The sequence below is a fragment of the Macaca nemestrina genome, chromosome 1 (genome assembly GCF_043159975.1).
Source record: "Macaca nemestrina isolate mMacNem1 chromosome 1, mMacNem.hap1, whole genome shotgun sequence".
Classification (NCBI taxonomy): domain Eukaryota; kingdom Metazoa; phylum Chordata; class Mammalia; order Primates; family Cercopithecidae; genus Macaca; species Macaca nemestrina.
The window spans coordinates 174262120-174287511 of record NC_092125.1 but is presented as its reverse complement, the minus strand read 5'-3'; the positions used below and the strand labels follow the sequence as shown (position 1 = coordinate 174287511).

General features: G+C 40.0%; 1 protein-coding gene across 16 annotated transcripts in view; it reads left to right on the top strand.

Annotated features, from left to right (window-relative positions):
* The window catches only part of LOC105495149 (FGGY carbohydrate kinase domain containing), a 440526-nt gene that overhangs the window by 63722 nt on the left and 351412 nt on the right, over window positions 1-25392 (top strand). For 15 of the 16 annotated variants that reach the window (XM_071092359.1, XM_011764399.2, XM_071092363.1 and 12 more), the window contains one exon: window positions 11446-11534. In XM_071092359.1, coding sequence (XP_070948460.1) covers window positions 11446-11534 — 89 coding nt within the window. Of the gene's footprint in view, window positions 1-11445; window positions 11535-24257; window positions 24330-25392 lie in introns of those variants that run through there. The other variant, XM_011764410.3, reaches the window with a different exon arrangement.

Genomic DNA, 25392 nt, shown 5'->3' with positions numbered 1-25392 from the left:
CACAAAGTTCTCAGAATGATGGCTGTAAAAATGGGTGTGTGTTTTAGAAATAAAAATATTGTGGTGCTAACAAGTTCCTGCCAGAGTTGTTCAAGGACATTCATTCATTCAGCGGATATTTATTGAAAATTTGTTTTGTTCCAGATAGTTTGTTAAATATTGGAATATAGTGGTAAAGAAAACAGAGTCGTTATTTCCAGATGCTCGTATTCTAGAAAGGAGATAAGAGATAAAGTCACAGTACAGTATTAGTCCAATGGGAACTCGGGTTACTCTAGAAATACAGCCCAGTTAGGATCGAGGGGCCTGGGGAGGCAATATGTAGGTTGTGGGCCAGTGGATGAATTGGAATTGGGTAATAAGCAGTTGAGGTGAGGCAGTGTAAAAGCTAGTCTGGTGGCAGTCTGCGGAAATGAGACCTCCGTGGGGCTGCATATACAGTATGGTGAGAGCTTAGACTGCAAGAAGCTCTGTGAGTCCGTCAGAAGTTCCTTGAAGTCCCTTTTATATATTCCGTGCTATTAATTACAGGATTTTTTGCGGGGCTGAAGGGGGACCTCATGGGATGGAGCCAGTTCGCCTTAGCCACAATCAGAGAAAGGCCAGACACTTTTCCCGGTTCTTCTTTCTCAAGGACCTGGACCTGAGAACTCCGTAGAAGTTGAGCTTTGAGCACTCACGTCCTCCCTGGGCAGACAGAGCAGCTCTCCTCATTTCAGCTGTCTCAAGACTAGACAGTGTGCATAAGAATAAAGCAGTGAATTAACCCCACTTGTCCAAGAGGGTGGGACTGAATATTAGACAGGGCCCTTTCCGCCTCTCTTGGGTGGTGGGGGGTGATGTGTGACTCAGAGGCAGTGACATCAGCCATGACTTCATTCATCTAGAGGAAAGACAGTGTGCAGACCACGAATACGGCTGGTTTCTGCCCTCCCTTCTCGATGCTTTGTCTTGCTGGGGACATTGTCATGGTCCTGCTGTTGTTTCCCACACATTTTATTCACATCTCATGTTTAAGCTGTTCTTTTTCTTCATCCGATTCTCTTTGTTCATCTTTTGCTTTTGTCTTTATTTTCCTCTTCTTTCTCCTATTTAATTTTTCTTGTTTCATTTTCTTTCCTATGCTTCTTCTTTTGTCTCCGTTTTCCATTCTTTCCATTTGGTCTGCCCTTTCTATTCCATCTGTATCAGAAATGTATACGGGAATGCATCCTCCTGCTTCCTATTTCTTCTTTCCTCTGGGTTTCCCACTAGGTTATTGCTGTCCTAACATTCCTAAAACTGTGTTCACAAAACACTATCCACACAAGGACTGATGGTGGCTCCCATTCTTTTCTGACCCAAGTATCTAATACAAATCCAGTTTTACCTCTTACTACTTCTCAGCACAGGTCTCTCAGACTGACCTTCTCATAGTTCCTTCTCCATGGCCATGGATGCTGCTGATGCTTCTCCCTGCACTTTTACTCAGGCCATTGCCTCAATGTGGACTGACCTCCATCCCATCTTCCTCAGTCTTTGCCTTCCCTCTACATGCAGATCTGACAATGCCTCCTAAGTAACCCCCTTACTTACCTCCTTCCCACAGCACTGTCTCCTTCGTGATCATACAGAATCCATAGTTTATAAATTAATATGTTTTAGAACTTGAATTATTCTGTACTATTTATACATTCTTCCTGCATGTTTCATATGCATAGATTCTTTGTTCCACCTAGCCGGTAACTAACCTGAGGATTGGAAGTATATTCCTGCCTTTCATCTTCTATGAGCATACCTAGCACATAGTTGGGCACAAACCAGGACTGACAGACCAGGTTTTGCACAGTCAAGAAATATTTTACTTGAAAAATAGTTATTTGATGCTAATTCTAGGGAAATAGATGAATAAATTATAGTTCTTTCCTAAAAGAAGAACTCAGAGTCTAGTAGAAGAGACAGGCCCACACATAATTTGAGAAGAACAAGGATTGCAGAGGAAACTAATGTTTACTAGGAGTGTACAAGGATGGGCACATTAACATGTATAATCTCATTGAATTGAATTCGGCTAACAGTCTTATGAGTTAAATGTTGCTGCAAATGAACGAAGTGAGACTCATAGACATTAGGTGACCACTAGTGAGAAATAACACTGCTAATAAGTAGGAGAACCAACATTTGTACTAAGGTGTGTCAGACTCTAAAGCACCTACTCTTTCCTGAAGAGGGAAGGATGTAGTGAAAGTGACATTCTAAGTAATAATAAGAACAATCATAAGTAAAAAGTGCTTACTATGTGCTAGGTGCTGCAAATAGATTACATATATTTGTTCATTTGATCCCCCATCAACCCTATGGCATAGGCACTATTATTGTCCTCACTAATTTTTATAGGATGAGGAAATTGAGATAAAGAGTAGTTGAGTAGCTTGCTCAAGGCCGCATAACTACAAAGTACTAGAGCCAGGATATTCACTCTTACATTCTGGCTCTGGAGAAGATGCAGCAGAATGTACTGAGACCCTCTGCATAGAGTAGCATACTGCATGATCAGAACTGCTGTTGGACCAGTCTGTTTGGAGAATCAGGGACTGTGGAGATGCTGACAGGTGAAGGTGTTGAGAGGTGAGGCTAAAGAGGAAGCTGGGAACCATCACAAAGAACCAGTGCCCTCCTCAAGGACCCGTGGCAAAACATGCAAGAAATGTTCCTAGAAATATTTTCTGTGAGGTTGGACTGTTAGGGATCCATCGTAAGGAAGAGTTTAAGTTGTGATCTTATTCTACTACTTGAGTTGTGAAGGAACTTTTGAGTTGTGGCCTTTGTCCATGCCTGGCAGGAAATCACAGTGGAACTCTGCAACAGTGATTGAACAAGTAAGGATGCACATGAACAAGTAAAGATGCACATACTCAAACAGGCTCCAAAGAAATGCCAGTTGGAACAGTAAAGTACACGTGTCCTTTACGGGTTGGAGATGATTAAGTTTGGGTTGAAGGACATTTGGGAAGAAAGAAGAAGGGGCATCTGTGTGAGCTAGCTTGGAACAGATGCCAGGTTATCCTCAGGTGTCCCAGAGCGCTCAACATTTGATGGAGCACTTTCCCCACTGCAGCCCCCCTCTCCATTGGTACTTGGCAGCCATTCAGTGTTGCTGCACTGACCTGGGAGTCCAAGCCAGGAAGTGAATGAATCCATTTTCCAATTAAAATGAAACTTCTCCAAAGGACCTGCTCACCCTGAGAGGAGAAATTTATCTTCCTGGCAGTCTGGCTTGCCTAGACTATGTCTCTGCTCCTGAAAAGGACTGAGAAAAGCCATTAGCTTGAATGAAAAAAGAGAAACTGGGACAGTTTTTATTCACAACCTCATTCATTTATCCATTCATTCCTTACTTTTATTTCTGCAGACTTTCATTTGGCTTATACGTGTCTGCTCATTCATTCATTTATTCATTCATTAGCTAACATGAGTCATCATCTATAGATCAGACACAATGCTATGTCCTAGGAGTAGACATATTTAATAAAAAACATCGCTCTTGCCTTTGAGGAGCTTTCAGTGTAGTGAGAGAGACAGACAAATGAACAGATGATGGGAAATGCAGTGATAGGGATATTCACAGGGTACTATAAGGGCCTAGCATAAGAGCATCTAACTCAGCATAGGGAGGTCATGGGTGATTTCATGGAGTAGGAACACCAGAGATGAGTCCTAAATGTGTACACACACAGCCATATACATGCTATTGCTTCTGTTTCTTGGAAGAACTCTAATACAGGGTGATGAGGTGGGCGCCTCTTCGTGAATTAATTGGGAGTTGAAATTAGAATCGTGATTGAATGTAAGGAACGAGAGAAGAGGCAGAAGATGACTCCTTTGGTAACTGAATCAACTGGCATTGGAAATCAAGGAGGGGGAACACACTTGGGGGAAGATAGCAGATTCTGTCTTGGACGTGTTGAGTTGGAGGAAGCAGTGGGATATCCAGGAGACATGTCTCAGAGGAGAGTTTGAATTGGAGTTTGAGATTTGGCATGTTATTCAGTGTGTAGTTGGTTAGAATCACAGGAGTGACTGATACTTCTCGGACAGCGTGGGAACAGTGAGAAGAACATTTGGATGAGGTAAGATTCCTGGGGAGCATCAACATTTAAAGAGCAGCTAAAGAAAAGGAGCCCATGAAGGAGACAGAAAAGCCCTAATGAGAAGGGCATGAGAAGGTCCAGGAGAGTGAGATGTTGAGGAAGACTTCCTCATCTCTCCCCTGGTCCCAGTCTTTGACTTTCTTTCATGTCTGCTCCAAGACCTGTTCACCCTTTCCAAAGCCTTCTCTTCCTATTAGGGCTGTCTCCCTCTCTCCCATAGATAGTACCACCCACAAGGCATTGCTTGATCTAGGTCACTGTGGCATCTCTCTCATCTCCTCCAATAAGAAATGCACTTCTGCATTATATTGTGTTTTAGAGAGGCAGATGACTGAACTCAAACGTTGGGCTGGGCATTAGCAATGCAAATTTTGGTCTGACTTTCCATTTACCCGTTGTGTGGGACCTGGAGATAATCTTGGTCCCTTCCTGGGCTTTAGGTTCATAATCTGCAAGCATAGTTTTCTGACTCCTTGCCTTCCCTGCCTTGAAGAATTACACAGGTCAGATGAGATCATGCATGTCCAAGTGCTTTGAAAACTGTGCAGCTCTGTAGCAGAAGAGTGAATCTTGTTGACTTATCAGGCACTTTATATTATTTCATTTAATTCTCACAGCATCCTTGGGGGAAGATGCGAGGAATGTAGCTTTGAGGAAACTGGGGCTTAAATAAATTAATTTGCCTAAAGCTACACAGCTGTTGAATGGTGAGGATGGTAATCAAAATCAGGTCTGCCAGACTCCAAAGTTCTTAGACCCCATCTACTGCAGGCTTGTTTTCCTAATACGTACAGTGGTGTCACACTCCTGGGTAGAGTCAGCTTTGCTGAATACGATCAGTTTTCATTAAAATGATAACATATTTTATGGTTGGGAAGTCAACTCTAGTGTGGATTATAAGTTTTTCTTTTTGTACAAGAAGAGCAAAGCCCTCCAGGGGGAGGAAAGCGAGGGAAAGGGATGCATGTAAATCCAGTTTTTGAAAATGAAATAAATTATACGATGGAATTATTTCATTTTACAAATAAATTCTATGATGTTACCATTAAACAAATCCTCATCTAATGGGGGTAATGTGTCTTGTCTATGCAGATTTTTGTTTCTTGGATCTTTCTTGGTAGTGACATAAATATTTATTCCACTTGACCTTTAGGCCTCTGCTTGCATCTCTCCCCGGAAGCCTTTTCTAGCCTCCCCAGGTCCCAAACCCTTTCCCACCTCTGAGCCCTGTCTGTGATTACTCATTAGAAGCAGATATATGGCCACACACAAAATATTACAATAACATTATGAGGCTGACTCATCAAACCTTGGTATCAGGCTTATTACGTTATTGTCATATCTCATCTTATTAATTATCTCTTCCTTTGTGTATATCTTTCTCTCGAAAAGACCTGGCTTTAGGTTTTCTTGTATCTCCTGAAACTCTGCATTTTTTTTTTTCATATGTTAGACTTGGCTCTTGCCCTTCAGAAGTTTGTCATTTCGAGGTAGATTTAGGTATATGAATGAATAATTAGGATACAGCATGGGATGGAGAGATTCACAGAAAAGGTGACATCTGAGCTGGATTTGAATCAAGGGCAGAGGTTTGATAAGGCGAGAAGATGGGAAAGTCAATTCAGCTGGAAAGAGATACCAGCTGAAACAGAGGCCTGGAAATATGAAAGAGTGTAATGTATTTGGGAAAGTAAAAAAGGTGAGAACTGAATGGAAGGTGTTAGGAGATGAGCCCAGAAAGTCATCATCATAATGATCACAGCCAACTTGGAGCCAGGTTAAGTGTCCTGAGAGCCAGACTACAGAGTTAAAATGGGATTCTAGGCCATGAGGAGATATCGAACCATCTTTAATAAAGGAATGGAATGGGAAGCTTTATGTTTTTAGAAAGATGCCTCTAGTAGTGCAGACCTCTCAGCTTATCTGCCTATCTAACTTGAAATATTTCTGGTGTTCTGTCTGTGTGCATGGGAGTTTGAAACACACAATTGTTTTATTCATTCTGAGAAGTTTCTGGCTGGGGTTTATGACCTACTCCATGCTTCCAGCATCATATTTCTTTTAAGAATGACATTGAAGATTACGTCTCTTCCTGAAACATCTTTTCTCTCTGGGCTATCGGCCTGTGCCCTAATTTGGAGTCTTGAACATAGAGTGAAGATAAGGTCTTGCTCTTTCTTGGGTAGTTAGTTGTGCTGGAAAACAACAGCGTGAGTACTTGGAATGTGCAGGCAGTACTATTTATTGAGTGGGAAATTAGGGAGCTGTTCCCTCCCTTTTATTTACTGCTCACAGCAAATAACCCAGATAGAATCCCTTTGCAATTAAATAGTAGATTACTTGGATAATCCTTTGTAACTGGTCATGCCTATCTTCTCATGTTGCCCCTCGACCCTGGTGTCATTGCAGTAGCTGCCTCATTTCGCTCATGAGTTCCTTCAGTGTCTAGAAGCAGCAGAAACCTCACAGCTTCCCTGGAGTGGGGGGGTGGGGAAGGGTGAAAGCTACTTCTCTCTGTCCTGAGGCTGGCAGGGTGGCTGCAGCCTTGAATCTTGGACATACTGCCCTACCTCCGCCCTCTGCTTAGACTCACAGCTATGTGAGCTTTCAGTAGTAGCCTCCTCCCAAGAAATGCTGTGGTTTGATGAAGTAATAGATGACTTTTTCTTTTTTTCTTTTTTTTTTTTTACAAAAGCTGTTCTCTTTGGTTGCTTTAAGCTGAGGGATTGCTTAACTCAAAGGATTGTTGTTGGAATGCAGAAGGCTTTTGTGCCAAGTCATATAACCCAAATCACTTTTCTTTTTTTCTTGAAAAGACTAGTTTTGTTAGTTGCTTGGTAACTGGAGGATAGAAAGACTTAACTCATTCAGCACAGAGAGCTCCCGGTTTGAACTCTATTAGGCCATCACCTAATGAGACATATCTGAAGTTGGTGTGTGTCGAGGGCCTGTTCCTTGCACTCTCTAATCCGTGCAACATTACGCGTGGGAAGTGATAAGTACATAGAAGTTACGTGAGCTGTCCAGGATTGAAATTGTACAGAAATGTGCTTAAAAGGGCTTTTGTTTGTCTTTTCTTCTGTAAAGAGTGGCAGTAGCTTCCATTATGACATTTCCAAAAGGCCCAAAATTACACCTCTTATTGGAGTGGGAGGTTCAGGGTGGTAACTGTGGCATAGTAGAAGGAAAGAACATTTACTTTAGAGCTGGAAACCCTGTGACTTTGGGCTAAGCCGTTGTGGTCTGACCCCCAGTTCCTTAATGTGTGAGTATTGTGTATTACCTACATGCCTCTGCACCACTCTGAAGATTAAATGAGAACAGTGTTGTAAACTGTGGAGGATTTAGAGAATGATCACTGTATCCTAATGCAGGCCCAGTGGTTACAAGTAGAGAATTAATTCAGTAACATTGAGGCCTTTGACTGGGATTGTATGGGCCAGAGAGGAGGGACAGAGAGATTTTTCTGCAGAACTGGACTAAAAATCCATCTGTGGGGGTAATGTGCTCTTGGCCAATATGGCATTTGATGACAAAGCACTTGCGAATCAGGTAGCCTAATATAAAAAACTGCATGGGGCTGGGCACGGTGGCTCACGCCTGTAATCCCAGCACTTTGAGAGGCTGAGGTGGGCGGATCACAATGTCAGGAGTTCGAGACCAGCCTGGCCAACATAGTGAAACCCTGTCTCTACTAAAAATACAAAAAAAAAAAAAAAAAATAGCAGGGCGTGGTGGCATGCACCTGTGGTCCCAGCTACTTGGGAGGCTGAGGCAGGAGAATCTCTTGAACCCCGGGGGGCAGAGGTTGCAGTGAGCCAAGATCACACCACTACACTCCAGCCTGGCGATGGAGTGAGACTCTGTCTCAAAAACAACAACAAAAACTGCATGGGATCCTCACAGATGCCTGCTGGCATCTCAAGGTAAGGGATCAGCCTTCTGGAGACATTTCCTCTCATCCAAATCCTTACTCCTCTTTGCTGGCCTGTCTCCAGACTTCCCTTTTGTAGAGAAAGCAGGGAATACTGCTGTCTTCCCTTCCGAGACCATGTACATCCTTAAGAGTACCTCAGACTTCCCACGACATGTTATTTCTAGTTCCTCATCCCATAAATATTTGTTGAATTACTAGACAAACTGCTCAGCTTCATCTTCCAATTCCTTTTATGTGATGAGTGCTTCAGAGCTTATAGAGGGCTTCCACATGTGTTATCTCCTTAGAGTAGAGGTTGGGCTGGGATCTCTGGCTTTGATTGGTGACAGTTAGTGTGGTCTCAAAAAGAAAGAATGCCTGGACTCCTTGCTCCTCCTATTCCCAGTGTCTCTTTTTGGCAAAAGGCTTGAGTTCTTTGTGTCATTCTACTTGGGTTCTGTTGTCCCACAGTGGCTGTCTGTGTGGCTACAGGGTAAAGGCTGTCGTTATGTAATGTCTTTAGTGACCGCACACAAGATCTAAAAGAAGTAGCTTTTTTTTTTTTTTTTGCCTGAATTTAAGAAGATTGTTGTGCTTTGGCTTGAAGCACTGGTTGTTGCTGCGGTGGTTTGGCGGTTCATATCTGGTCACTGGCCTTTGATTTCTGGAACCTTTAGAAAGAGGCTGCCTTTTCTCCTCTCCCTGACCACTGATTGCTGAAACCACAAGACATATGGAAATAGATTTCAGGGACTAGCCAAAAGGCATTCTGGTAGTTTGACTCACATGGTTTCAAAGGCTACCATTTTCTGATTGTGGCTTGTTACACCCTATACAGAGATACTACTAGTACTTAGCTGTGTTAGGAATATTTAGTATCTTTAAGTTTTGCTTTATTTAACATTAACATCTTAGAATGGGCGTTCAAAGAGAAGTTTAGGACAAGTCCCTTTCTAGATACAAGCTTTCACCTAGATGTTTAGGAAGTTAAAACAACAATAGTAACAGAGAATCAGCTTGATACTTTGCCTTTTACATCTGAACTCTTTTGATATTGTTTTGATAGGGCCAGCACTTGGGATAGAACCATTTATCTGCTGTAAATAGATAAATGTTGGTGTTTATATAGTAGTGTTAGGGAAGCACTATGAAGGAGGAACTCACAGAATTCTGATAAAGGCCAGTTGTACATAAAATAGATATAATAATGCCCAGGACTTTTGTGTTGCTCTAAGGAGATAACACATGTGGAAGCCCTTTATAAACTGAAGCACTGCTCACACAAGAGGAATTGGAAGGTGAAGCTCAGCAGTTTGTCTAGTAATTCAACCAATATTTATTGAGTGCCTACTGTGTGTTACCCTGTGGCAGGTACTGAAATATGCCTCTTTTGGAACTTCTGCATTGTTGCCCTTAGGTTCCCAGAGATACTCCTATGCTTATAATTCCTTTTCTTGTAACTTTTTGGAGAGGGAGTAATAGAAATCAGGACATGGAAAGTTGTCTGGATGGTAGGAAACCTTTCTTGCTAGTGCCTCTGTCTTCTTTACTATTCTGTTTTTGAAATTCTACCTCTTCAGGTATTTGGCAGAAAATGGCCACTTCATGCTTTTCAACTTTATCTCATCTCCAGTTCCATTCACAGGCAGAAGAGAAACGGTTCCATTTGGGTCCTGATTCTAAGTTCTTAGGAGAAGAAATCTGGTTGGCACAACTAGGTCACATGTCTAAACCTGGTCCAACCAAGTGCTTGTAGTAAGGGGATGAGAGTTATGTAGTTTCTACTTGGCAGCTGAGGGTCCTGTCAGTTGGGGTGGAGGAGAGGAGACAATCATCCAATATCATGGTGAACATGACTGACAAGATCCTTGACCTCACAGAGCTTATAGTCAGTCTGTCAGGAAAGAAAGACATTTGTATTAGTCCGATCTTATGCTGCTAATAAAAACATACCCGAGACGGGGTAATTTAGAAAGGAAAGACATTTAATTGACTCACAGTTCAGCATGGCTGGGGAGGCCTCAGGAAACTTACAATTATGGCGGAAGGAGAAGCAAACACCTCCTTCTTCATTGGGTGGCAGGAGAGAGAAGTGCAGAGTGAAGGCAAGGGAAGCCCGTTATAAAAACCATCAGATCTTGTGAGAACTCAGTCGCTATTATGAGAACAGCATGGAGGTAACCACCCCCATGATTCAATTACCTCTCACAGGGTCCCTCCTGTGACACATGGGGATTATGGGAACTACAATTCAAGATGAGATTTGAGTGAGGACACAGCCAAACCATATCAACATTACACAAATGATTGTAGGGGTGGTATGGGTTGTATGACAGCTAGCCCTAAACTTGAGCAGGAGATCCTGGAAACCCTGCAAGGAATGGCAGTGGGTAGGGTTAACCAAATGAGGAAGGGGGATGATGTGGATCCTGGGAGGGCAGAGGGTGGTGGGTGAGGAATGAATGTTTTAGGCAGAAGTGGCAAAGGAAAGAAAATGCCCAGCAGTAAGAAAAAATCTGGCCATTTTGCAATATAGAGAACCAAATCTTTAAAATGTACAGTGGCTTGTTTATGTGGCCATTCTCTTTGACTTAGACTGGAAGTTCTTTGAGGGCAGGGACCATCTTTTTTTCTATTGCCTTTGGAACCAGTTGGCATGTGTAGAATTTTGTGTGACAGGGCATGTTTAGTTTCGTTGGGCAGTTTCTGAGTACAGCTTCTTTCCAGCTTATATCTGCTCTGAAATTTTATATGTCCATCACCATTCACCGGAAAGATGGATTATATACCTTACAGAGTGTGCTTTTGATATGGGTGGCTGTATCCCCACCCAAATTTCATCTTGAATTGTAGCTCCCATAATTCCCTCGTGTTGTGGAAGGGACCTGATGGGAGATAATTGAATCATGCGGGTGGTTTCCCCCATACTGTTCTCGTGGTAGTGAATACGTCTCACGAGATCTGATGGTTTTATCAGGGGTTTTCCCTTTCGCTGGGCCCTCATTTCTCTCTCTGGTCTGCTGCCATGATTGTGAGGCCTCCCCAGCCATGTGGAACTGTGAGTCCATTAAACCTCTTTTTCTTTATAAATTACCCAGTCTCGGGTATGTCTTTATCAGCAGTGTGAAAATGGACTAATACAGCTTTCTATCCCTCCATATTGGCAAAGAGGGTTTTAAGGGAAATTGTGGTCATTTTTGGAAGGATCAAGAATTGTCAGTTTTTCTTTCCTGTATAAGTACTGCTTTTATATTATTACTACCCCCACCAAGCTCCTGAACAGATGTTTCAATGGGCATTGTTCGCTATGCTTTTGTTTTGAAAAATTTGAAATATTATTGAAAGAGGAGATGGTAGAAAAACCCCATAATTGATTTTAATATATATTTAATTTGGCAGAACTTGAGAGAGACTTGCTGGGATAAGGCGGGACATTTCTTTGATCTCCCAGACTTCTTATCATGGAAGGCAACAGGTGTCACAGCACGGTATGTTAATTACAAGTTGGATTGTGTTTGCATTCTTCCATTCTCGGATGTCTGTGTATATATTGCTTTCTTAACTCTCTTTGACTGGATATACTGTTGGTACATCTGCATGTGATTTTGCATACTTGAAACATCTTGAATCTATCTTCCACCTCCACTGCACATGCCCAAACACTGTTGTTCCTATTAGCCCTGGAATGTGAGTATCCAAGGTGAAGACCATTCATTAAAATTGTTCACGTTTGAAAGAGATGCAAAAAATCCAGAGTGAAATGTGGGTTTTTCCAAAGGCACTTTTTACATGATGAATAAAAGGAAAAAATAAACACATACACACACACACACACACACACAGAGTCATGCGTTTCTTAAGGACAGTGATACATTCTGGGAAATGTGTTGTTAGGCGATTTCATTATTGTTGCAAACATCATAGAGTATGCTTTCACAAATCTAGATGGTGTATTCTACTGCACAGCTAGGCTGTGTGGTATAGCCTATTGCTGCTTGGCTACAAACCTGTAGAGCATGTTACTGTACTGAATACTGTAGGCCATTGTGCACAATGGTACTTATTTGTGTATCTAAACATAGAAAAGATATAATAAAAACACAATGTAAAAGATAAAAAATAGCATACTTACATAGGGCGCTTATAATGAATGAAACTTGCAGCACTAGAAGTTGCTCTGGGTGAGTCAGTGAGCGAGTGGTGATTGAATGCAGAGGCCTAGGATGTTACTGTACACTTCTATAGACTTTATAAACACTGTACATGTAGGTTACACTACATTTATTTTAAAAATTTGTTTAATAATTGTCCTTTGCTTACTGTGGCATTTTTTACTTTATAAACTTTTAAACTTTCTTACTCTTGTAATAACACTTATCTTAAAACAAAAACACATTATACAGCTGTACAAAAATACTTTCTTTATATTCTTATTCAATGAGCTTTTTTCTATTCACTTTCTTTTTCACTTTTTAAACTTTTTTGTTAAAAACTGAGATACAAACATACACATTATCCAAGGCTTACACAGGGTCAGGATCCTCAAGATGTCACTAGGTGATAGGAATTTTTCAGCTCCATTAATATCTTTTGGGACCACTGTCATATATGCAGTCTGTTATTGACTGGAATGTCATTGTGGGATGTATAACTCATCTGTGTGTGTGTGTATGTGTATTTTGGCCTCTAATGTTAACTAGGAGATTCAAGGAAGCTGATTTAATTGGATGGATGTGTTATATACTTGTTTGCTTTTTATGTAAATGTACCTCAGTTATCCCATACTGTAGAAGTATATATGTTGAAGTCAACAACTATTTTTCGGTAAATTATGAATGTTAAAAATAGAGCATTTGCTACACAACAGAGACTTGTATAAAATATTCATTGAGTGTGAAATTGTGGCTGCTATAATTAACAGAGTGAGTGTATGTTTGGGGATATATAGACAGATTGGATATGAAATCTCTAAGTATGACAAGCCTCTTGTCATGATGACCTCAGATTTAAGGAGATGTATAAGGTCAGGGCAGGTCTTCTCATCCGAAAAAGATTTAGAATCTGAGTTGAACAAACCAGTGAGGAAGGAAATCATTTCCCAGAGGATAGATAAACCTCTAATAATAGGAGAGGCAGGTATTGTATCTTAAAATCAGCTTATTCAGAGAGGGGCCAAATCCTCCCTCTTTCCTTCTTGTTTAAACTCAAGGGAAGCCGGAAATAGCAGTACCATTTCTCCTATCTCTTTTTTTTTTTTTTTTTTTGTAGTGAGTTGATAGGGTGTGATAATTCAGCAGCAGGGGCTTCTAGCAGGGAGATGGCAGAGAACGTTTCACAAGCATGTCATTCTTAATGTCAGCAACCCCGAACCTCCTTGCGATTAAACAATCATTAGCCAAAGGTCCCGGGGCAGAGAGATGCATGTGCTTGTGAAAATGGCCTCTGCAAACCTCAGGTACATGCCATCTCTGGCAGGAGATCCCTGGATGAGTGGTGTGAGCTTTACCCTGGAAGGTATAATTAGTCACCATTATAGTTATCACCAGTGGGGAGGGCAGTGTGTAGGTGAAGATATCATCTTGGGCATTCCTCTTTTGGTGTGACGTTAATTGTTCAAAGTTATTTCTGAGAGAATCTTTCTCTAGGTTTTTTCCATCATTGTATATCCATGAAAGAAATGTTTTGATCATTTTGGCCAAATGGTCTTGTTTGTTAGTCAAGCAGTGCTAGTTGTCATGTATATAGGCAATACCCCATTGGCCTGCAAACCCAGAGGACTCAAAGCTGGAACTAGAGATGGAGGAGAACCTGACTTTCCTTCTCTTTTTCTTTGATGTTGTACTCAGCACTTTGACTGCCTCCCTGATTCTTTCTGATGGCTCTAGGTATTCTGTGTCCCATTTCCTGGTTTCCAGTGCCATATTCAGGGACCAAGGAGAGGGCTTTTTGCAGCTAGCTGTGGCTCAGATAGAGTTAAGTGTGGTGGCATGCATACACACAGTGGACTCACAATATGACTTACCAGCTTTGATTTTACCACACTAGTTGTGTGACCTTGGGCAAATCTCTTCCCTTCTTTGAGTGTCACTCTTTTTGTCTATAGCATGGGGATTGTTATATCTATCTTGCAAACTTCTTGTGAGAATCCTGTTAAAGCAATTTTTCCAAATTAGTTGGATTATAGGAATTACTTGAATGATTTTTTCAAAACGCATATCCCCAGATCTTCTAGTTTTCAACCTAATGAATCAGAATCTCCATGGGAGATGTGAGAATTTGTTTGTTAACAAGTACCCAGGTAGTATATGATCAGGTGCCTTTGGATAACACTGCCTAACAGAATATGCATGAAAGTAGGATGTGACTCTGAGTGAGAGATGGGAAGTGTTTTAAGGGCCTAATGAATTTTTTGAATTTAAAAGTTGTAAACAAAAAATACAATTCTAAGGCCCCCTGCCATCTGAATGGACCCCTTCTCTTGGCCAAAGGCATTCCAAAGTTAACCTGAAAAACCAGTTCAGGCCATGATGGGAAGGTGGGGGTCAGACATTCCTCCTTATACAGTCCTCCCTTTTAGAATTCAGGAAAAGCCAACTAACACTAACATCAAGACAGACCTTAAGTCTCATAAGAAATGTTTACAATCTATTCTCTCTGAAGCTTAAGTGGAGGCTTCATCTGCATAATAAAACCTTGGTCTCCACAACTCCTTATCCTAACCCAGACATTCTTTTCTATTGATAATAACTCTTTCAACCAATTGCCAATCAGAAAATTTTTAAATCTACCTATGACCTGGAAGCCCCTGCTTTGAGTTGCCCATCCATCCAGATCAAATCAGTATTAACCTTACATGTATTGATTGATGTCTTGTGTCTCCCTAAAATGTATAGAAGCAAGCTATGCCCCGACCACCTTGAGCACTTGTCATCAGGACCTCTTGAGGCTGTGTCATGGGTGCATCCTTAACCTTGGGAAAATAAACTTTCTAGATTGATTGAGATCTGTCTCAGATACTTTTGGGTTCACAAAGTGGAGAGCGTCTTGTTAACTTATCAGAACATGCTTGGGGGCTTCTGGCCTTGCCTTTGACAATCTCAAACCTTGAGGAAGCAGAAAGTTTAATGCTCAGAAATGATTTATTGGCTGTCTGGTCATCCCTGCCATTTTTATTGGCTGTGACACTCATGACTCATTCTATTTTCATTAGTATAAGTTAATCATCCCCTTCCCCCACTCACCCCATATTTGTGAGCACCTTCAGAGACCTCCCTTCCCATTTCCCTCTCTTCCAGAGAGCAAAGCCTGTGGACCTGGGGTACCAGGTTCCTCTTGCAAAGGTGGTTGCCCTTTCCCCTGGCCCACTTACAGCTTGCATCTATCTTTCTCTCTCCTATTTACTCAATATTTCTCCCTTCTGTATTTTTACTTGCATATTAAGGTGAAACAAGGAGCCCCTCTGAGCTTTCTTGATTATAGATGGAAATAATGACAACACCTGCTCCATGGGGTTATTGTAGAGAAAGCTTGTAACACAATGCTGAGAAAGCTTTTTAAAGGTGTTAGCGATTTCATTTAGTTCCCTTTCTCTATCAGTTTTGGCAATGAGTCTTTACATTAAGCATAGAGGAAAGAGGGAAGTCCTTGTGGTCAGACTGACCTGGTTTCAGTGTCTCCATCATGTGCTGTCTACAAGAACCTGGAGCAAATTATTTACCTCCCTAAGCCTTATTTCCTCATCCATAAGCCCTCTCAGGGCTATTAAAAGAGTTAGAGGTTCTCTGGGTAAAACGTGTAGCACATAGTATTTACACAGTAACGGGTTCTTTTAATAAAAAATCCACATTGTCTGTTCCCTCTTCTAGAGTAAGGAAGATGAGGGTCTGAATTTGAATATGCCAATTCCAAAAAAAACTTTGGGTAATAGAACACCAGCCTGGCATCCTCTGGGCCAAGGAGAGGTTGAAATTTGGTGTTTATTTGGCTCTTACATGTGATTATTTTGGGAGGCTTTGGGGAAAATGAGTGCCAAAAAGGCTAGAGAGTCTTTTTAAAAAATATATTTTAGTAGAGTTAAGACTAACAAGTGATTGAATTTCACGTTGTCTAAAAGCTTTCAAACTTGTTTTTGGCAATGGCAATGTGTAAGAACACCTCTCCTTTCTCTCTTCCTTCTCCATTTTCCTCTCCTCTCTTTCAGGTTTTGTTTTTGTTTTTTTTCCCCATTCTCCCCTTTTATTGTTCTCATCCTCCGAAATATGGCAGCTACTTTTGTTTATCTGGGTCACTGAGAAAATCACCAATTGGCCCATGATTACTTTGTAATTCAGCTCCATTCTTTTTCTTATATTAATGAAAATAATTATTGCTATTTTTGTTAATAATAATAATGGTAATTATCATTTATTGAGCGCCTTTCCTTTATCTGTGCTAGGCATATTTAGCAAATGTTAGCTCTGTTAGTCCTCATGACCATCCTTACAGCAGGTGGTGTCATTACCGCTTTGCAATTCAAGAACTGAAGCAGAATGCTTTAGTTATTAGCCACATTCTTGCTATTAAGTGGGTTACTGTCTACAATTTTGATGACATGAGAAATGGGAAGTCATACATTTGAATAGTATAATTTTTTTTGTAGCCTGAAAAATATATGTATAAATTCTCCCTCTAAAGAGATTTGAGGTGGCTAATAATAATAATATAAGAAAAAGTGGTACAAAATAGAAAAAAATCAGAATAGAGTGAAAATAATGATAGGATAACTGAGCTGAAGCTAAGAACTTTAGAGAACCTTTAGAGAATTCATAATTACTAATAAATTTGTTTCCAAGCTTCCTAGTGGCCAAAGCAAAGACAGAGCTTGATCAAGATTAACTGAGTAGAACAGATAAAAACTTTACTGCTGTTCAAGGGAAGTAGAACTTTTTCTAACATTGGGGGTCTGAGAGAAATTAATCCTAGATGATCAAGGGTAGACATATAAATTATTTAAAAGTATGTCCTATTAAATTTAGTTACAATTTTGAATAAAATTTTAATTTTAAAATAGTTTTAGGATTATAGAAAACTTGTGAAGACATTATAGAATTCCCATATGCTTGATATCCAGTTTCTCCCATTAATATCTATATCATTATGATACATTTGTCATAATTAGTGGACTGATATTGATATATTATCATTAATAAAATTCCATACTTTATTCCAATTTTTTTTAGTTTTTACCTAATGGCCTTTTTACCATATTACATTTAGTCACGACTTCTCAGGCTCTTCTTGGCTGTGATAGTTTCTGAGTCTTTCTTTCTTTTTGATACCCTTGATAGTTTTGAAGTGTATTGGTCATGTATATTGTAGGATGTCCCTCCATTGAAATTTGTCTGATGTTTTTCTCATGGTGAGACTTGGGTAGTTTGTTTTTGGGAGGAAGACCACAGAGATAAAATACCTTTCTCATCATATCAAGCGTACACACTCTTAGCACAACTTATCACTATTGATGTTCAACTTGATCACCTGGCTGAGATACTGTTTGTCAGGTTTCTCCACTATAAAGTTATCTTCCACCCCCACCATATTGTACTTTTTGGAAGGAAGTCACTATGTGCAGCCCACACATAAGGAGTGGGGAGTAGTTGTGCTTCATTTTCTTGAGACTGTAGTATCTACATATATTACTTTGAATTATTCTTTATTTGTCTTGTCTCAGTTCACCATTTTTATGGCTTTGAACTAAAATAAATTGTTTACAAGGCTTCTTATGTACAAATAAGAGACACTCTGTAAGTTTGGTTTACAGGTTAAATGTGACAATTTCTGAGACATTTCTGTGGCATATGTGAAAACAGGGTTGAATTGCTATAATCTTAGGTTTATTTTTTCTTATATTTCTTTGTATTAAATTTACATATTCTACTTATTCATTTTACTTTTCCTTTCCCCTCCATTATAATGTACAATTCTGTGTGGGTTGTTAGTAAATATTCTACCTTTTCCTTTAAAGAGATGAATTTATGGCTTTTAGAAACTGAAGTCCCTTTAAAATAATTATTATGTTTCTGATTTGTGTGGTTCTCTGTGTTTTGGATTTATAAAGGATATTATTGTATTGTTATTCATCTTGTGGGTTTTTACTAATCTGTCAGGAGGTGATTATGTTGGGTTGTTGATCGTTTTCTAAATATAATTCATAGTATCTCAAATACAGTACCATTATTTAGACTCTTATTCTACTGATTTTTCTTTTGTTAATAAATTGGAAATATGCTTTGTACAACTTATTTTTTTACTTAATATGTTGTATTTTTCATATTAATATCTAAAAATATTTTTGACATCTGTATAGTTTTCTATCCTATATCAATATTAATTTTGTCAAGGGTTTGGGCTTGACGTGGGATCTTATTTTAATTTGTATTTTTGATTACTGAATGCGATTAATTTTTCTTATATTTATCAACCACTTATGTATGTCGTCAGTTACTAATTATGACAATTAGTATTACATATTTCAATGATATTTATGTCAATTGCTAATATTTGTATTGGAGTTCAGTGTTTTCTTTAATTTTGGTGAGAATTTTTAAAAAATTTTTTTGCAGTATAATTTCAGAAAAATTTAAACCTACAGAAAACTTGAGAGAAGGGCATATTGAATACCCTTATACCTTTTACCTACATTAATCAAATATTAACATTTTATTACTTTTGTGCTCTCTAGTGCACACCTTACCTACCTCTGACACATAGACATGTGATTATTTTGCTGAATCATTTGTAAATAAATTGCAGACCTCACAGTATTCTCCACCTGATCACCCAATAGTAACAACATTTTCCTTTATAACCACAACATCATTGTCACACTTAAGGCAATTAAAATTAATCCTCATATTCCCTTACAGGTATCCCTATTGTTAAGGATTCAGAGGGCCTCTCACTCTCTCTTGCCATTGGAGTTCTGACTGATAGAGACTACATTAAAAAATATTAGCTAAATGAGGAGTGAAAAGTTGTCTTATTATCTGAGAAAATACTCTTTAGCCTCTAGTGTATGGAACTTCTAATATACTAGACAGATAATACAGCTCAGAAGTGTGGTTAAACCCTGTCTGCATGTTAGGGCTATGTGTACATACATAGGAGTTGGGGCAAGAAAGAAGACCCGATTTGCCAACCCTATCTCAAGTCTAGCACCTTAGCAATATGAATCCAAACCTGCTTGCGTTTGATTACCACGTGGCAGTGCGAAGCCATGCTGGTCACACTTGGGCATAGGAAGTGAAAGTGTGAGCTCATTATTATCACCTTGTCTTTAACACAGTGACCCTTAAAATGTGGCTTAATGTATTCCAGTCTCTTAATGATTACATGAATTTCCCCTTCCCTCTTGGAGAAAATGGAGTAAGAGGATGGGGTGCAAAGTCAACCCTGTGTCCTCTGGTGCTTCTCTGAGTGGAGAGAGGAGGTCGGGTGGAAATCTCATTCTCCCCAGAGAGTGGAGGCAGCAGCAGGAGAAGAAGGGAGAAACTTGCACATTAATACCTGCCTGTGACTACAGTCCACATCCCTTCCTTGGTACTTGGCCTCTTCATCTGCTGTCTCATTTGCATATCTAAGAGTTGATTTTTTTAGAAAACAGCTTCAGATATATATAGTATACATATTTACATATAATTCACATACTATACAATTCATTAATTTAAAGTATACTATTCAATGATTTTTGGAGATTACATTACTTATTTTTATTAATTTTAATAATACATATAGCATAAAATTTGCCATTTTAATTATTTTCAGGTATATAATTCAGTGTCGTGAATTACATTCCCCATGGTGTGCAGTCATTACCGCTATCTATATCTAAAACTTACTTATCACCCCAGACAGAAACTGCTACCCATTAAATAATAACTCCCCATTTCCCCCTTTACCTATCCACTCTTTTTTTTGAGACAGGGTCTTGCTCTGTCACCCAGACTGGAGTGCAGTGGCATGATCTTGGCTCACTGCAGCCTCCGCCTCCAGGGTTCAAGCGATCTTCCACTGCAGCCTCCAGAGTAGCTGGGACTACAGGTGTGCGCCACCACGCCTGACTAATTTTTGTATTTTTAGTAGAGACAGGGTTTCACCATATTGGTCAGGTGGGTCTTGAACTCCTGACCTCATGAACCGCCCATGGCTGAGTGAGCAGATAAAAACTTTACTATTTTTATCCCTCCCTCTCCCCTCTTAACCTCTAATCTACTTTATGTCTGCTATGAATTTGCCTATTCCAGATACCCCATCTAAGTAGATTTATATAGTATTTATGCTTTTGCATCTGGCATATTTCACTTAACATAATGTTTTCAAGGTGTGTCTATGCTGGAGCATGTGTCAACCTTTCTTTTTTGTGACTGAAGAATTACATCCCATTGTGTGCATATTCTACATTTTGCTTGTCAATTCATCTGTTGATGGACCTGTTGGTGGACATTTGCATCATTTCTACCTTTTGACTATTGTTAATGATGCTGTGGCGAACATTGGTATATAAGTATCTTTGGGTCTCTGCTTTTAGTTCTTTTCGTTGTATATCTAAGGAGTGAAATTGCGGTTTCCATAGGGTCATTCTAAGTTTAGCTTGGTGAGGAACCACCAGATGTTTCCACCATGGCTGCATCACTTTACATTCCCACCAGAAATATATGAAAGTTCTAATTCCTCCATATCCTCCCCAGCTCTTGTTTCCCTCTTCTTTAAAAAAATTATACCCATTGTAGTAGATAGAAAGTAGTCTCTTATTGTGGTTTAAGAATTCATTTTTTTAAATACTATAAATCTGTGGAATGAAAGTAAAATTGATTGAATTTGTATCATCCTAGAAGTAACTTTTTTTGGCAAGGATTCCCCAGGGAATGTCATAACATTAAAAATTAAAGGTGTCTGAGAGTGAGAGGGAGAAGCACAGTTACCTCTGATATGCTTGATGCTAAAGCTCCTTGATTTGCATGGTTTTATGGTTGTGTTGAAGGATGATTTCTCAGAACAGTGGTATTTAAAGCAGCTCTTCTAAATTCTAGGAAGGATTCAGTCATCCTGTCTCACCAGTTTATTTTTTTAGCATATTTGATAGTGCTGAGAAATAACCAGTAAATATTAGATATTCTTTACTGTTATTTTTGAGAAAGAAGAGTGTTTTCACTCTCTACAGAAGAAATATCCTTATCTCTTCACTAATGATAGTAGAAATAATAGAAATTTCAAAATAACAGTTACTTAAATACATAAGGGCTCATTCTTTTCTGTAAATAAATATAGATATATGAAGTCTTGGGCTACTGTGATGTCCCCATAAAGTCATCAAAGACACTAGCTTTTTTGACATTTTTTAGCCCTGAGTTCTATTTTCAGGATCACTTCATGGTCCAAGATGGCGGTTGAAGTTTCCATTATCAAGTCCACAGTCCATGTAGCAGGAAGAAGGAAGTGGGAGTGGTGCATACAAAGGTTGTGCCTCACATTGGAGTAAGCCTTCTTTAAACAGCCTTCTTAGAAGACCTATGTCATACTTTGTGCTTGTATATTATTGACCAGCAGCTAGATTTATAATCAAACCGAGGTGAAAGGGAATCTGGGCAGTGTAGGCTTTTATCTGGGTGTCTTCCTATCCAAATATTGGGGTTTTCTTACTAAATAAAAAGGGAGAATTGATATGGGGTGGGTAAAAAGACAGTCAAAGTTGTAATTTCTCAGTAAATTACGTTGACTAGTATCACAGACACAAATTTATAGTCCAATGACAGTCACAGGGAGAAGGGGGGAAGGTGGTGATCATGAGGGAGGTGGTATATAATCTGAGCAATGTAACTCACAATTTTCATCATTCATTCATTCATTCATTCGTTCGTTCACTTATTCCTTACATATATATTAGTAAAACATCTGTGAGGCATTCTCTCCCTAATCCAGTAATTGATAGGTACACATTTATTTGAATATTCAAAACCATATAAGAGCCAAATAATCCTTAGTTCAAAGTTTTGCTCTGCCACTTTTAAGATAAATCCAAACTCAGTTAAATAGCTTGTGGATGGGGTGAGGAAGAGGGACCATTTAGAAACCGAGTAAACCTGTGGTTTGATGACCTTTTTCTCCACCTCCTCCCTGGTTTGGGGATTTGATTTAGGCTCCCTGTGGAGAGTGTCACCAAATTAGGCGTCTCAGAGACATTGTGGGTGTGAAGAAATGGGTAGGTGCCCAGGAGACTTCAGGCCAGCCCAGCCTGAGTTCAGAGGCTTAAAGTCCAAGGAGGGCGAGAGAGGATGAAACATGCTGGGTCAGTGGAGCTGGAGGCAGTGGGGGAGTAGGAGGGAGTAGGAGGCGTTAACATCATGAGAAGCATGAGTTAAGGCACAGGTTCTCAGGGACTGTGCCCTGCACTTGTACTCACTTGCCACATCACTGACTGTCCCTCTCTCTGCTACACTGAGGCAAAGTCTGAGGAAGGTTGAGCTTGCTTCTTTCTGTTTTCATTAGTAAAGCAAATCTGGATAGAAAAGGGTGAGAAGCCCCATCTCTGTCCTTTGGGGGAAAGGGTAAAACTGTGTGACCTCGACGATTATGATGCGCACCCCTCACTGAGAACCACTAGTCTGAATCTGTTCCATTTCTATAAAGCTTTTTCCCCAGTTCTCTGCTGTGTACATCTAGACATGGATTTTATGTGGCTGAAAGATGATCTCTAGCATGACTGTCATTTTCCAACTGAGCAGCAATATAGCTTTTCCTTTACTGAACAATTTTCTCTGAGACCTTGAATCACTTTTGGAATTTAATTTCATTTGCTCTTTCAACATGATAAAGTAGAACTCTCTCTGAATTTGATTCCTCACTTACAAATAAATATGATACTATATTCTCTGTTGAAAATGTTTTGGAACTGTGAAGATTAGCTAGAGAGTTAGATCTCATTTTTCAGGGAACAGAACTGAAACTCAGAAGGGTCTCATTCTGAGGGTGAAGTCAGTTTGTGGAATAAGAGTTAAATTTTAAGGGGTACTTTCCTGGATCATGCCTTGCTCAGGGGTCCTTTTCCTGACCGAAGAAGGCCTCCCTCAGGATACACTGGGCATTTCAGTCTTTGTGAACTCTTAAATTCATTTCTTACCCAGGGTGGCTAACTCTGTCAGTGGACTATTTTGTGAACTTCATGCTTTTGGAATATGTTATACTTATGTGATTCTTGGTAGCCTGAAGAACCTTGGTAGAGGTTCAGATCAGTGAATCTGGTTAAAGGTATCAGTATTCAGTCTTGGAATTCATGGCACTAGAGCTCTGAAGGCTTGGCAGTTTTCAGGACCTACATCACAAGATACAGAAGTGGTGTGGCTTGGAGCTCGAAAGACTCGTGTCTGGTCCAACCAGGTAACTCAGGGGCCCCTGGCACCCATATCAGACTTTTCTTATCTGCAAAATGTGCTCCTTGGATTAGGTGATTCATTTAGTACTTCCCAGGCCCAAAGTTCTGAGTCTGTAAGATGTAGTGGGGTTGACCAACATCTCCTTTTGGATTTTCCTTTAAAACTCATTCCTTTAAAAGGAGATTGCTAAAGTCAAACCTTAGAATCTAACCCCTTGGGCTATAATTTAATGTTAAAATGCTGTACCCTTTCCTTTCCTCCTTTTTCTCCTTTACTACTTCTATTTTGTTTCTTTTTTGAAAATATACATTCTTTTAAAATTTTTCTTCATTTTTCTTTCTTCTTCTCCGTAAATTATCAAGGGCCTTTGAAGAGAATTCTTAAATGTTATTAAGAAATTGCAGTCGGGGAGCCCTTTGTTCCCAGATCATTTAGAAGATTGCTTTTCCTTTTGTTAAATACAAAAAATTGTCAACCTGTATTGTTAAAATGTGCCAAAAACTGCATTCACCAATACAAAATGTCAGCTCTCATTATTGCCCAGATATTATTCTTTTCAAAAGCGGAGCACTCTTGCCAGGCTTTCTAAACAATCTTCAGCTCATTCATCTTCCTGGTTTTGTTACATTTTGAACCATTCTGGGTCTATATAAGGTGGCAGCCTGTCTTTTAAAAATTAATGGGTTCCAAATGCCATTCAAACCTATTTCCGCCCTTAACCTCCTCCTCTCCTCCCCAACCCTGCCTGTTAGGAGTCTTATGTTCTGTATAAATATTGAGCTGGAGATAGTTTCTAAAGAGGTGTTTGGACCTTTAATTAACATTGACAGCCCGTCTGCTTAGGATTTTGCTCTACTGTCTCCATGGAAAAGTCAGGTAGGTCAGTATGGGGGAGGAGGGACCTCTGCAGTGGATGTGTTCCTGGCGGCTGGCCCTAGAGACACTGCACTCTGAGCCAACCATGAAGTCATTTTGAATTTAAGGAGTCTTGCTAATCCAAGGCAATGTGTCTTAATTTGACAAAGTAAAGGCTGTCCGATAAGCAACCCTAACTATAAGTTCTGTGAAACGGGGGGTGTTTGTAAGTTTAGATTGTGCTAGAGAAATGTGGTGATGTGGAAGAACGGGCTCATTTTCTCCTGTTTACTCCCTTTCCCACCCCATCCCCCTCCTCTCTCCCTTCTCTCTTACTTACTTTGGCCCAAATCAGCCCTGCAGTCTGGCCTCTGCAGTGGCTTGATGTGAAATTTGAGAAACATATGTAGTTTTCTATTTCAGGAAAATGATCTCAGGGATTGAATGTGTTTTTTTGTTGGCTGTTAAGCTCTGATCTTGCCCAGTGTGGTTTTTTGATGATGGGAAAGAGGCTTCGAAGTGCTTTTTATCAGAATTTCATGTAATAAAACTTAAGGTTTGGTTTCTTTATTTTGGCCCCCAACCCCCTGCCAGGCTCAGGACACAATGTCGTCTATTCTGTCAGAAGTGGGAAGAAGTACACATTGTTCATATTACAATCACTTCTTTGCTGCTTGCACACACATATATAAGAATGGTCGCTGTGTCTGTCCTTCACAAAAGCTATTTTAAATGTAGTTCAGTGGAGGACCAAAGGTCTGCGTAGTGTCTCTTACAAAGGAAAAGGGATCCGTTGGGGGAAAAGTCTGCCTTTGTTTTGCCTTGGAAGGGCCAGTATTTTTCTTTGTTCTAGAGGTGAGTGCCAAGAATGGGTCTAGTGCCCTATCAAGCAAACTTCATTAATCCAGCCCTGCAAAGGGTACACTGATCAGCTTCACTGCCACCTGTCAAGAGGAGGGCTGGGAGAGTTAGGCAAGTGGGCCAGGGCAAGGCTGGTATAGGGAGTGGCTGAGAGTTGGGAGACTGGAGATGGACTCATGGTGGACTTTTCTGTTAGCTTCCTCGTGAGCTGCATGCCTGTTGC